This window comes from Orycteropus afer, unplaced genomic scaffold (assembly GCF_000298275.1).
Source record: "Orycteropus afer afer isolate SDZICR_OR568_19922 unplaced genomic scaffold, OryAfe1.0 scaffold00008, whole genome shotgun sequence".
Lineage (NCBI taxonomy): Eukaryota > Metazoa > Chordata > Mammalia > Tubulidentata > Orycteropodidae > Orycteropus > Orycteropus afer.
In genome coordinates, this window is record NW_006921595.1 from 8,268,920 (window position 1) to 8,284,085 (window position 15,166).

General features: G+C 35.8%; 1 protein-coding gene across 1 annotated transcript in view; it reads left to right on the forward strand.

Moving 5' to 3' along the window:
• The window catches only part of SKAP2 (src kinase associated phosphoprotein 2), a 231,751-nt gene extending 218,155 nt beyond the window's left edge, over window positions 1-13,596 (forward strand). Inside the window, exon 12 of the mRNA XM_007945727.2 lies at window positions 13,504-13,596. Within this exon, the coding sequence (XP_007943918.1) occupies window positions 13,504-13,596 (93 nt within the window). The remainder of the gene's footprint in view (window positions 1-13,503) is intronic.
• The last annotated feature ends 1,570 nt before the right edge of the window (window positions 13,597-15,166 follow it).

A 15,166-nucleotide genomic window follows, 5' to 3' on the forward strand; every position in this document is an offset into this window, starting at 1 on the left:
GGGGATAAAAAAAATCCTTTTCTCCACTATTAGACTATTTTGGAAATTCTATACAGAACATCTTAAATTAAATACAAGAAGGGGAGTGTTACATAAATCATAAATGTAAAAGTGTAATGTGGTTTCTTGATCAGAGAAATATTTTGGACTTTTCAGAGAGCTAATGACTTGTTAGATACAGAAAAGAATTTGTAAATAAAATTTACTTACTGAATTTTAACACTAGATGACTGGCGCATTAAATCATAACACAGAGACTTATAGAACATTAGAGCTAAGTAAGGATCTTGGCAACGGTTATCTATCCTCTGCTTTATGGATGAGGGAACTCAGGCCCGAAAGTGCCAGAACAGTGCTTGAGCCAAACATCTTGACAACCAGACCAATTGTTTTCCTTTTCTTTATTCTGTTTGTTTCTGTCTTCCTCCTTTCTTCTTGTCTTGATTTATTAATTTAAAACATTATAAAGTACTCACAGTGTACCAAGGCCTATTCTGTTGTTGTTGTTATTGTTATGTGCCGTTGAGTCAGATCTGACTCATAGCGACCCCTCCTTGAGTTTCTGAGGCAGTATCACTACGGAAGTAGATTACCCCATCCTCCTTCCAAAGAGTGGCTGGTGGGTTTGAATCACCAGCCTTCTGGTTAGCAGTCAAGTGTCTTAGGCATTAAGGAATAAGATAAAAGCATGTGCAGATTATTGGAGAAAAAGATATTGCCTATGTAAACACAGCTAACAGTGATGATTGCTACTTGAGATGTTCAAACCCAAGGCTTGTCACTTATTTCTCTCCATTCTCTGCTCATTAGTATAATTTTTTGGAAAGACACTTTCAGTTCTTGAAAGCTGTAGATAGCCACATCACAACTATTGGATTAAGCCTTCTATTGAGCATGTAATTGTCCTGATTTAAGGGAATAGCTTTTTAACTACTTAATACAGAAATCAAACTCATTAGTTTCAGTTCTTGTCAAGAGACATTCTTGGAATCATGAAAGTATTCCCTCAGATTTACTTTTCTTTCATCGGTTTCACTGCAGTTGTGTATGAAATTTAAAAGTCGATTCACTTCCACTTGAAATTTGAGAGTATAGGGATAAATTGTAGGTAACCATTTGTACTCTTTTTCAGATAAGGAGCTTGTAAAGCCCATGTGGATCTGTTCCCAAAATGTTCTTTATTAGTCAGGTTTTCTTTGTCACTGAAAACCTTGTTGGAGCACCAATCACCTGCCAGGATAGGCTTTAAATCAGCAACATTCCATACACATGTCTCATTTCTACCATCGACCATTGCTCAGAAAATAATTCTCTGTTAATATGAAATTAAATATATAATCATAGATGAGTGTCATACTTCTAGGATTACAGAGGAGATAATTCCTGTTCTCCCAACCCCATTTTGTGGAGATTGTAGTTTATTTATGAAGTTTGATCATCAACCTAAGGTTACTGGGGATCCAGCTCATGGAAAGCATATACTACCATCTAAACTTTTTAAATGCTATGACTTGAGAAGGATATGATAAAAAACAAAACAAAACAAAAAAACTTCCTTTATCAGCCTTTCACAGGGTTGGAATTTCTATCATCAGCATGATTTCATAAGGGACCTTCTAGAGATACGAATTTTAGCTGGGCCTCATTTTGTTTTCTAGAAGAAGAGATAAGACATTGTTAACACATTATTACTACTGGATAAAATGATTAAATACCCATAGTTTCCCAACTGTGGACCTAGTGGGATAGGTCATCAAACAGGTAAATCATGGGGAGAGTAAAAAGAAAGAACACTTAAGAACATAGCATAGCTCTCCCTTGGACAAATTCTAGGCCACTGATGGGCATCTTGGCTAGTGGTTTCTAGGTTGTTTGGGGCTTGGGTTATGTTTGTGAAGACTAACTCTCCTGGGCAAGTTCAGATGGGAATCTCTGGATAATTAATCTCTAAGAATCTTTTATTGGCTTAGCCTTCCAGTTTTATCAAAAGTTTGGCAAACACAGGCTATAAGATAATATCTTAAATTTGTTTAATATACAAAATGATAACTGCAGTTTTGAATGCTTGGTATTATAAAATTCAGAACTCAAGGCTTTGTAGAAGAGAAAAATAATTGCTCAAAAGGGCTTGTTTCTAGGTCAAGGTCAAGCTGATATTAAACATTGGTAGATTTTTTTAAGAGTGCAATTGGCACAGAAACTACAAGAGTTGTTATGTGTCTAGAAATATGTTTAATCTTTCTTAGAGTTATATTTAGATATCCTAGTGATGTAATGATATTTTACCGTTTTAATTTATTTTTTTACACCATCTAGTGGCTCAGAATGAGCGGTGCAAGTAATTGTAGCTAACATGCACAATCAAAATGGTGTCATGAATTTAACTTTAAATCTAGGTATGGTTATTACTTTCCTGTCTCATGTCAATAAAGTATTAACATTAATCATGAAAAATTTTGTTCATCATTCTGAATTAGATGTAAAAATTGTATATATAAGAACACATTTTAAGGAGTCTATCACCATATTTGAGGAGACAAAAATGTGTACCTTGTAAAGAAATTGATTTCATGACTTTTCTAATAAATAAACAATTTAAAAGATTTTAAAGAAACACAACTTTTAGTAAAAAACTGACCAATGATTTGAACTATTAAGTTAACACTGTTAGATTTTACTTTCTGGAAGGTTGTCAGTTCTGAAAGTATTCTGAAAAAAAAAGTCAACACAGAATAAGAAAAGAAACATTCTCTTAATATAAATAAACATTTAGACAAATAAAGACATTAAATGGTATGCATTATAAATAGTGTTTTAATTTTGTAAGCATAATGGCAGAAAAAGATTGAACAAGTTTGGGCATTAGGCTATCTTCATTAAAATTCACTACAGAGATATAATTTTATTTAAAATACAGTTTTTTTAAATTCAATCTTAATTTTTTATTTTGCAAGGAAGTCTTGTTGCTAGGGTGTTAGCTGGGCTTAATCAACCGGGGGTCAATTTATTTATATTAGGTCTCTTTTTAGAGTTATACAAATGTTGGCCTTTTTTCTTCTTAAAGTGAAAAATCAAATGTTGCAATAAAGAAAGAGGAGTGTGCAGACACCCTGCCTTCTCCCTTCCCTTTTGAACATTTTCCAGTTAGCAGCTGTCATGCTGAGGTGGCCCCCTCCTTCAAAGTATCCAGCATTTTCTCAGTTATAACTTTTGAACTTCATTAATAATAAATCTAAATACTGCTTGCAAAGAAGGCAAGCCAATAACTTTGCTTACAGTTTTGTTTTTTTTTCCATATTGAGTTCCTGCTGTTTTTTATGTTCAGTGGAGATTTAGAAGTCTTTTCTTTCCCCCTAATAAAATAGAGCACATTTAGAGGTACAGATGAACTGTAGAATTTGTGATTTTAATGACTGCTGCATTGTTAGTGAATTAACTCTGGCACACAAGGCTTGGGTTCTGATTCATTTGTTAGGAAAATTTTTTTCCCCCCAAACATGTTATTTTTTTACTAGTTTTGCATTTGAATTTTCTCACCACCTAAAACATAGATTTGGTGGTGTAGTTCATAAGGCATTTGACTGCTAACCAGAAGGCTGGTGGTTCACATCCACCAGCCATTCCTCGGAAGGAAGATGGGGCAATCTACTTCTGTAGAGATACTGCCTCAGAAACCCAAGGAGGGGTTGCTATGAGTCAGATCCAACTCAATGGCAGTGAGTTTGGTTTTGGAAAGCATAGATATAATAGCATTATTAATAGTTTTCCAAAACTATGTTTGTGACATTTTATAATTTTAATAGAAGAATCTAAATTATGTAGCACTAACTGTATTCCATGCTCCTGCATACTTCTTTAGTGATGTCATTCCACCTGCTCTTCTGGATCTCTATACACAACTAACTTACCTTGCAATCTGTACTCATTGGTAAATTACTAGTCACATTCTTATTCTTACTGTTAAAGCAATACATTATCTTTAGAGACTTAATGACAGAAGAGCTATGCTTCAGCAGGAAAGAGGCATGCTACTTTGTTATTAACAGAAAAATAACATGAGAATCAAGGATCCTGGACTATCTTGTCTAGTCTAGGGCACATGTGACTTTAGCTTAGATTTGTAAGAAATTTTTTTATTAAGTAAAAAGTATGATTGTGTAGGAAATTTAGCTTAAGATAGTGTTCATTAATATACAGTGAAAGGATATTTAAAAACATGTATTGGTTGCTCCCTTTCTGTCTGTTGACTTTTTCCAGTGTTCGGTGAATTGTGACTGTCACTAACCATTTGCTTCTCATTGTGAGATTGTAAAGATTCATCACTAGGGCTCTTTTGGCTTCAAACCTGCCAGAAAAAAATGCAATAATATGAAAGTCTTGTTGAGCTCTACTGGCAGAGGGAAATACAGTTACTTTTTAGCAGTTTTTCATTTGTGACTGTCTGACCCAGTGCGCCACAAATAGCATGATGACTGCTGAGGAGTAACTAGAACATTTCAATATAGGACATAAATTGTTGACACTAAGCTAGTTCCCAAAATGTTATTATATTTTATAGCCTTTTGGGAAGAAAGAGGAGTATCTGTACTTGGGATTGCATTTGTTTGGGCTTAGTTTCAATGCTGTCAGCATGGGGATGTTGTGGCTGGGGCACAGTGGAAGGATTGATAGGCAAACCTACTACTTTGCACCCATCCTTTCCTTAGGTAGTGATAGGTAGTTTATGGACACAGCACCACATTGGAAGATGTTCTGGTTCTACTCCGGAGCCTCCTCTTGTTACCTATTAGTGAGCAGCACGCTCAGGTACTTTCCTGTTTTCTCTTACATAAAGTGGAAGCAGCATAGCAGAAAAAATGACAGTAAAAGGGGAAGGTGCTTACAGGAGGCAGGCTGGTGGGGCCAGCCCCTGCAGTGGCTTGAGAGGCAGAAGATAAAGCCAGAAGGCAGAGTCTCAGAGGCAAGACAGGTGAGGAGGAGCTGGGCTGCAGAGGCTGGTGTGTGGGATAATTGAGGGTTTGCCAGAAGCAAAACAAACGACCTTCAAGAAAAGCACGACATTGACATAGATGTTTTTAATTCTCAATTGATCAATCCATGATCTCTTTCCCCAAAAAACCCAGGAACTCCCTCAGTGTAATGCAGCACGTTTTCACTCTTTTAAGATGCCTTTCCTTCTGTCTGCTCCTTCCAACATGGAGCTAAATATTCTAGGGAGAGTATTGGGCATGAGAAAATAGAGATAGATAGATTCAGAAAAAAACTTAGAGTAGATGTTTAATAAATTACAGATACATTATATGTGTTCATCATTGAATATTTTGTTAGCAAGAAACACATAAACCAGTAAAATTCTAGGAAGCAAAAATGTAATTTCTCTCAAAAGTGTATCCTCTGTGGAAGAGCAGTTTCCCTTTGGAAGAGTAGAGTAGAGAACTGTTCTTAATAGTCAGATTGCCTTATAGTACATTCTAAAGTACTCTATTTTTTTTTTTGTCCTGGTATTTGGTTACACCAGTTAGTGAGTAGAGACAAGGATGGAATGAAAAAGTGTTTATTGAGCACCTACAGTGTCCTGTTCTAGATACTTTATATGCTTTTACTCATCTAATTCATAGGATAATCCTATGAAGGAGATGGTGTTATTCTTTTGCAAATCAAGAAACAGATGCTCAATAATGTTACTATGTAATTTGTCTGAGGATACCTGACTAGTGAGTGGTTTAGCTAGGAATCACTGACCCTAAATCCCTTTCTCTTTGTACTTTGCTGTAATTAATTGGGCCATGACCAGTGCTTAAGGTTTTTCCATGTCAGAGGTTAATTGTAATTGTCACATCCCACTTCTAAACAATAGTGAATCATCTTATTGACAGAATCTTGTGCACAATTAAAACTTTTATAGTCAATCAACAAATACTTGATCGACAGTTACTATGCAAATCACTATGCTGGGGAGGATCCAGAAGGCTCAAACTTGGCTTCCTTCCTTCACTGATACTTAAGTTCTATTGTAGAGAAGACCAATCTGTGAAATAGAAAAGAATAATATAGCACAGTGTGGTTTATAAGTATTACAGTATTGGAGGAGCTCAGAAGAGGGGGAGATTGCTTAATCCCAGAGTAATTAGGGAAAACCCATTGTCATTGAGTCAATTTCTACTCATAGCAACTCATAGGACAGAGTGGAGCAGCCCCAGGAGGGTTTCCGAGGCTGGTAATCTTTACGGAAGCAGACTGCCATATCTTTCTCCCAGGAACTGCTGACCTTCTGGTTACCAGCTGAGTGCTTAACCACTGTGCCACCAGAGCTCTAATTAAGGAAAGATTCATTAAAAAAAAAAAGGTAGAACTTGAAGTGGAGCTTCGAATATAAATGGGGTTTATTCATTCAGCAGATATTTCTGTGTCTCTTTGATATACTATCCAGAAGAATTACTATACAATGGAAAGGGGTTGAACAGTCCTGTCAATGAAAGGGGACCATGTTGTTGTTGTTGTTATGTGCCGTCAAGTCAGCCCTGACTCATAGCGACCCCTCCTTGGGTTTCCGAGGCAGTATCACTACGGAAGTAGGATTGCCCAACCTTCCTTCCGGGGGAAAAGGGACCATAGAGCCACACAATCAGCCAATCAGAATCACTTCTCTTCCCTCACCTTAGAGATTGGCAGGAGTAGGAAACCAAACCAGCCTAAATGATTCCAAACTACTTTTCCTACCTCATCTTCTTTTACTCTCCACCTTTGTATACTAACCACACCCTCAACCACTTGCTAGTCCCTGAACACAGCACCTTCTTTTACCCTCTAGACCTTTGTACATGCTATTTATCACTCCCTGCCTCTGAAATGCCTTTTAATATTCCATCTGGAGTCTTAGCCCTACTGTCAAGATCTGTGTAAAGCCCTCAACCTCAGACCCCCAATGTAGAGTTAGTTGCTTCTCTAACTCCTTTGACAAATTGTTTCTCTGTCACCTAACATTACAATATTGTGGTTATCTGCTTGTCTCTTTCTCTCCCTAAACCCTGAACTCCTTGAGAGAGATACTGTGTCTTAGATATCTTGATATCTGTAGTCAGTGCCTAACAGTGTGGCAGATTGGTGTTTATTATGTGTTTACCAAAAGAATGTCAAAAATGGGAAATAATCTTGAACTTCTTAAAAGAACTTAGAATGATAGAATCCTAGTGTTAGGGGAACTTTATGCCAGGCCTTCACCTTAAACATGAAAAAAATTGAGGATCAACATAATTTGGAAAAATAAATCAAAGTCCAGAGGAAAATGGACTATCCCTATGGAGACCTTTAAAGACAGTGGAGTTCTGCAGTTAAGTTTCAGATTTCACCCCTAGCTTCTTAGGAGCCAGACTTAAGCTAAAAATACTTATAATTATTGATTTATATTAATGGTACTGATTTTTATAACTGGACTATTGTGGTATCTCAATATAAACAATGTGTAAAAAAAAAAAAAATCATCCCTGAAGAAGTTGGAATTGCCCAAGGTTGCATACTTACTTAGCAATAGAGCTGGTATGAAAACCTAGATCTTCTGAGAAAATAATCATAAGAATAGTAAGAAGAAACTGAAAAACCAGCAGATTTTCCCTTGTACTTACCACACTGTTTCTACCTTTGTGGGGCTGTGTCTTAACCTCTTCAGTGCTAATAAATAAATTCAGCTGAACTGATTTTTTTCCCCAAGAATTGGGATTATTTGGTCTCAGTCCTGCAAAGGATGGATGCCTTTTCTTGGAATGGCATTTAAACTCTTTTGACAAGGCATTAGGCAGCATGAGGAGGAGCAATACACATCAGATTGCACAGCTAAACTCGTGAGGAGCAATACACATCAGATTGCACAGCTAAACTCGTGTGTGTGTAACAAACTCAATGAATGTTTGTTTAGTCATTACTAAAATCCTCCAAAGACGTCTAATGCCATACACAAAGGAAGAGATTCCTATTGGAAGTTAGAAGAAAATATTTGGGATATTCAACTGATATGTCATCCAAACTGAAGATAGAGCATATATTTATTGAACACCTTTTATTTATCCTGTAGTACGGGGCATATAGATTAAGTGAAAGAGAGTTCCCTGACCTCAGTGAGCTTGCACTTTATTTTACTTAAAGGAACAAAACTAATCTACAAACAAACCATTAAGAAGTTAAATGCTATATAAAGTGTAGAACCAGAGAATGAGCGATGTAAGCATGGGCTAGATAGTTTTGAGAAGCATTCTTGACAACTGGTTAATAGAGTCAGGACTTAGTCTTTGGGTAGGATTTGGGTGAGGGAGGGGAGAGATTCTTTAGGGAGGGAACAGCACATACAGAGGTAGGAGTGAGTGTGGTATGCAAGGTTGAGCTGTGGAGACCAGAGCACTGAGAGAAGAATGTTGCTCAAAGGGGGGAGACAAGCCAAGCAGAGGAGTTTGTACTTAATGCAACGGGGAGCTATTCTAAGTTCTTGAGCAGCAGTTCTTGATTGTCAGTCCATCTAGACAGCTTCTGGGAAGAACAAGGAGGCAGAGTTGATGGTGCAATAGTTGAGAACAAAGCACGCTGAAGGCCGGAAGCAGAGTAGCAGCAGTTAGAATAAAGAGGAGTGGATGAACAGACCCGCGCATTGGTAGGTAAAAGACACTGAAGACCAAGGCCCCTGTAGTGAGTTTGATTTGATCCTCCTTTGTCTAACAGTATCTACAAATCATCAGTCTGAATATTAGCTTTTACTGCACAGAATTGTAAATGGTGACTCTGTTGAAATTTGAATTAAATGTGTTTTGACCCTGGGATATAAACTAAAATTGGTTTCAAGAATTAAATCCATATTATCAGCTTTCTTACTTTTCTGTCTTGCTTTAGTGATAGAATGTACAGTGCAAGGAGAAAAAAAAATGGTGATTCTTTGAATTACGGTAAATCAAAGTCACATGTGCACTGTAAATTATAAAGCAGTGAGCTTCGTTTCCATAAGCCACTAAGAAACTTAGTGTCTTCAAGCAGGTTCATGAATGGTGATGTTCAGACATTATGGGGGGACCTTAGAGATTATTAGTGTCACTCCCCTCATTTAGCAGATTAGGACACTAAGATTCAATGTGTAGATAATAATACTCAAACAATGGGATTGTCAAGTTCCCGTTGTACATTTTAAGAGAACCTTATGAAAGAATGGATGTAGGAGAAATGAAAGGATTCTTAAAGTTTCTTATTGGTAATAATAACAAAGAAGAGGCTGAAGTGATAGCCTTGAAGGAAATATTCATGTATTTTACATAGTTATCTCGTTTTCATACTACTAAAATGCTTATGAATAATTTGAAAGATTAAAAATATCACAATGACTACTTGGAAAACAATGGTAAAGCCCACTAGTTCTTAAATTTGGTGTATTTTATGTATTGTGAATGAAAGTACCTACATATCCCCAAAAGACTAGTATGTTTTGAAGCACAGATATGTTTGGAAAAAGGACACTTAATCTTTTAACCTTTCTAACACCTGTTGCTTTCAAACAGTGGTAACTAATTTCTGAAAGGGTAGTACCTCACAAACTCTTGTTTCTGTTAAGGCAACAGCCTTTTACCATATGTTTTGCAGAAAGTGGATTAACATACTTGAGAAATGAGAATCATGGTGCTCAAAAGGATTTAAGTAAATGTTGGGCCTTATTTGAGTGAAAATAATACCCCAGCAGAGAGAGACGATTTAGTTAATGAGTAAACATGGACGACATGTGTTTACTATTGTGTTAGGTCTCTATTTCACTTTGTCAAAATTAGTCCTTTTATTCCTCCATTTTGCACAATCTTAAAATGATACAAGCACTTTAATTTGCTTCTTAATAAATATTAACACTTCACCAAATAAAACAAGTAAAAACTATTTTAATATGAAAATTGAAAACATAGTAGTTAGGTTACAAGCATTCAGTGCTGCTTTATGATTATTTTCTCGGGTTATCAGCCAAGTTTGGCTTTTCTTCCTTCCTTGACTGCCACGTTACGTTTTTGCCTCGAAGCCATCCATTTTGCAGATATTGAATTTCTTTTGAGTACTATTTTTATACAATAAGCATCACTAAACCTCTGGATCTTGATAGCATTACTACGGAAGGAGAAAGAAGCTTTGTGTTAGTAATTACCTAACATTGTCAGAAGCTGACTGCAGGCCTCTTTCTAGTGATAACAGAATAACCACATAATGTAGCTTTATAGCACATGATTAATAGAAAATAATTACATGTCCTACAAAGGGATGCAATATTTCTTATAAATTGACTAGAATGGTTTCCTGTAGATTAAAGGACTCTTCATTATTTTATCAGCCCTCCTGAAGTACAGTCACTTGCCTATGTTAGCATTTCAGTTGATGTTAAGAGCCGAATGGAATGAAGGATACCAGATGGCAGATCTTCTTGTACCTGAGAGCTTGTGTGCCGTAAAGATGGCATGATGCTTCCTAACCTTTAAAAGATTTAGATGGTAGACTGGTATGGTTTTGTCTTTTTGTTTTTTGTTTACTTACAATAAAAAGTTTGAGGATTTTTTTTTCTCTTTAATGACCCACCTGTGACTTTAGAGAATAATACTAGAATTAGCATGTGGACTGCATGACAACATTGTATCGACTGCATTATTTCCCACTGTAAGTAATATGTCATTTACAATCACATTTGTTTGGAGATGGCAAAGAGGGAAGGCAAAGAAAAGCAAATTTCCATCTTCAGAAGGAAACCTTGTATGATATTGAATCTTCAGGCTGAAGTTTAGAATACTGTACTCCAAGAAGCATTTTCATTCCAATTTATAGGCTGCAAATGGTTTAATTGGGATTCATGGTGCTCAGGAGGCTCGTACAGTGGATGGTAATGATAAAAGTAAAAGCTCCTGTGTTTGCAGTCTTGTCGACACACTCTAATGGCTGCAGTGTAAATCCATAAATTTGCCTACTAGATTTTTATCTCACTATATTTTGTCTTATCTCCTAATTCCACACAGGAGTATTATATGGGATTATTTACGGATGTGAAGTAATAAACACTCTGGCTTTTATTTTTACCCTTTTCTGATTTAAATCTGTGATATTTAGAGTACTTTTATGAGATGTATGTTTCATATGTTTTTCAATTTATTTTAAATTAATTAAGTGAAGCATTTAAAATTATTTTAGTCTAATTTTTTTTTTAATGTAATGATACTTTTAAGGGTTTGTTTACAGCTGAATAAGCCCCTCCCTGCTGTTTACTAGTGTGCTTTCTGTCTAATGAACCTCACCCATCTACCGTCAGGCAGAGTTCTCTCAAGTGTGAAGTATATCATTGGTCTTTGTTGAAGTGATTTGTGGGAAATCAATATCTTAAGTTTGGATGTGAGTGAGATTTTTTTGAGAGCAATCATATGCCTTTACTTGACAACGCAGATTATAATAGAAGTAGAATATTATAAAGTAGTAAGGACTTTCTGGTTTATAATTTGAATCTAAACATTGAAACCCAGATGGAGCGCAGTTCTCTGGAAGCTGGGTCAGGTCATAATATGTCCTCTAACTTAATGTTTCCATGTCTACGATTTGGGGGAGCTATTCTTTTACTCTCTTCAAATAATTAAAGAAATTTGAAATTGACCTTAGGTAAGAGCTTTCGCATTCAGTTCTACCCTGTTAACTCTCCATTTTGAAATCTGAAAATGTAGGCCTTTGGCCTCTGGGAGGTTAAGTGCATTTGTTTTGCTAAGCATTAGGCTCTAATTATATTCATTGCCTTAAAAATTGGAAAGGGCAGTTTTATTAGGTACCTACGAGGATATAATGATTGTTAATCATAGCTTTCACTAAGTTGGTATTTTCTTCTGCTAAGTATGTCCTGCCTAGGTTGTAATTATCATCACTGAGTTCCAAGCATCAGAGTATTGTTGCTTACATAGTTTTATCCACTAAATCCACACTAGTCTGAAGAACTTTCAGACTTCTTTTGCGTCCACTACCTCATAAACCAAAGCTCACAGCTGTGCTCTCATTAGAATAAGTGCAAGACCAGCCTTGCCTTTCCCTTATCCCTCCACCTGGTATTTTCAGTAAACCTAACTCTGATAGTGCCCCCAGTTAAAAAAGCACCTATAGATTTTTATCTTATCCTTTCTCCATCAATAAGACTACATATCAATACATATGCTAATGTTGCTACATTTGTATTGAAGAATTGTATAATTTTTTCTCTCTGATGGTCAAGATCACCCTAATCAATACAAATGTTATGTCTCTGCTAGTATTAACATCTCTTCCCCAGATATAACTCAATATGCATATGCACATTTATCTATGACTCAGATGTTGGAAAATCATAACCTATTGAATTACTTTGGGGATAGATTTTAAAAATTTATCTTCTATGAAAAATTGAATTTGGGTCCTACCGTGCTTTTCCTGGAGTATTGCTTTTGGAAGATGAGATTCTTAAAACTTGTAATTCATTTTACTTTGTTGTATCTCAAGAAGCATAAATAAATCTGAGATAAGAATACATTAGTCAACTTGGCAGACACACAAGACTGGTCTGGAGTGTTCCCTATGCCTAAAGCAATGGTGTATCTGTCCATTGAGGAAAAGTGGGAAGAAAAGGAGGTACAGGTTTATCTCACATTGCAATGTCAACACAGAAGTGACTCATCAATCACTTTTTTTTTTTTTTTACAGCTACATTAATTTTTTTTCCCTTTATAACTTGGAATACTTTTATTTCCTTTGATATGCCATTATAAGGGTAAATCCAGTACCACCTTTAAATTCTGTCTACCCATCCTTTATCTGAGGTGGTTTATGATCAATAAAAGGACCAGTGAGTATCTTAGAGAAGCAGTTTTTTAAAGGAGTCTTTTGTGAATTGTTTAATAAAGCATTACTTTCTCTGTGTTATTAGTATTTCCTTACTCTCAAATTTATCTGTTTAAAATATGCCTACTCATATTTCAGTTCCTTAAGAAAGGGCACACATATACATTCTAAATCACTGTAGACAATAGGAGTTTAAGAATTAGGTAGTTTATTGTGGAAATTTTTTTTTAATCTGTATTAGATTATAAGCTTCTTAAAGGTGAGTATAGTGTCCTGAGGATGCTTGCTTTAACCTCTTAGTCAGTAGCCCGGTTCTTGCACATACGAGGTGTCGCCTATGCTGTGTGGAAAGAGAGTAAGGAAGGGGGCCCAGGTAGTCTATTCCTTAGCTGGTTTCATTTTCTAGGTTATTATCATAAGAGACTGTTTCTGTGTTCTATGCTATGTAATAAGCAGGCTTTGTCTTATTCCTTAATTTAAATCTTTGCCTAACAGCATTTTTTAAGTGTGTCCAGAAACAAAAAAGATTAAAATGTTTCAATTTTCAGTTCAAGCTCTTGTAACTTTATAAAAGGAAATAACATTTCTAAGAAGTTGCATACAAACGACATTGTACTTACACCAGTCTAAAGGTTAATATTGCATATTGTTTTCAATTAGGAATACAATAGATATGGCTGGTGGGTAGGAGAAATGAAGGGAGCCATTGGCTTGGTGCCTAAAGCCTACATAATGGAGATGTATGATATTTGAGAGTCTTGGGTAAGTACATTTTAATCCAATATTCTGTAATAGCTCATATGTTCTCTTGTTCTCTGCCTTCTGAGACTTGACTTTGTAGTTTTCTGTTAACACAGAGATTGTGCCCAAATATTTTTCTTGTTTTCTTTTATCTGGCTTGATTTAAAAAAATAATAATAATTTCATAGAATTTACTTTGGAAATGAACAGAGAAAGTTCCTGTGATAGTAGCCAACTGTTGGCCCAAACCTCCTCCTCTTTAGTAAAATACCATTTTTATGGTCTTTCTAAGGAGCTGAATTGAGAAAATGTGGACTAAACATTCATCTATCCTTACTTAAAAAATGTAATTTTTTCCCTAAGCAGGAAAAGTAACTATTTAGACCGAAGAAAGAAATTAAAATGCCCCTTTCCGTTTCTACCTGAAGATGGAAGATTCCTGTGCTCGTGGGCAAGTGCTTTGGCTTCAGAAGCATTGTGAAAGCATGAGTGACAGCTCGTAACCTTTCTTTGTTTTGTGGAACATCATTTGTCTTCCACTGTTAGTTTATGCATTTGTTACAGTGTTCCTCTGATGTGAAATTAAGTGAAGGGTATTAATGTAAATTAGATGCAAACAGTGAAGTTACACCTGTTGCTTTTTTTGCAAAGTAATAATTGTAGTTTTTATTTACCCATCTGATTTGTGTGAAGAATTCACTGTTTTATATGTACTACCTACATAGTTACTGTTACTTTAAATTAATTATTTTTTAGGATTTAATATATAATGACATAGAAATTTTAATTGACTATATCAGACAGTGTTTTGATAGATGCTATCAAAGAATGTGGCTTTGTTAAGGCTTTGTAGATGCTTTTTATCTTTAGTATTTATTTTTCATACAATCGTCATATGTTCTCCTGAAGGAATTTTTACTAGTGGGCAGCTTTACTTCCTGTTGAATAGAGCCACAAGAAAGAAAAAATAACAGAACTAAGTGTGGCAGTGAAGACATATGCCATGCCAACGAGAAACATGATTTGTGCAGATCACTTTATCAATAATACATGTTCAGATTACATGCTGGGCTTGCCACCATTTTGTACCATAGTTTTGTTTAAATGTAGTAAAATAAAAAGATTTATGAGACTCACCATTCAACACGTATACAACAGTATAAAAAAATCTCAATGTATTCCCACAGTAAAAAGGCATAACCAAGCGCTGTCTTATCCTGCCTTATCATTGCTGGGCTATTAAAGTCCCACCAGGAAGCAGAACTCCATTTTCAAAGTCTTCTCTACCTTCTCAGACTATTGAGGAGCAAGAAAGCTCAGAGAGGCAGTGGAGAGATGACAGTGGTACATTGTAACATCTGCCAACCAGTGAGTGTAAGGGTAGTCAGCCTGATGGCGGAGTCAACATGCTGTGCTGCCTGAACCAGATTTGTAGAATTATATTACAACCTGTTCAGGTACATTGAAAGCTAAAGGTATTTTAAATGCTTACAAGGTAACATTATGACCTTAATATATATCAGAATGCACTATATCAGACAGCTGATTGAATAATGATTTGGAGTAGATATAATCTCCTAAT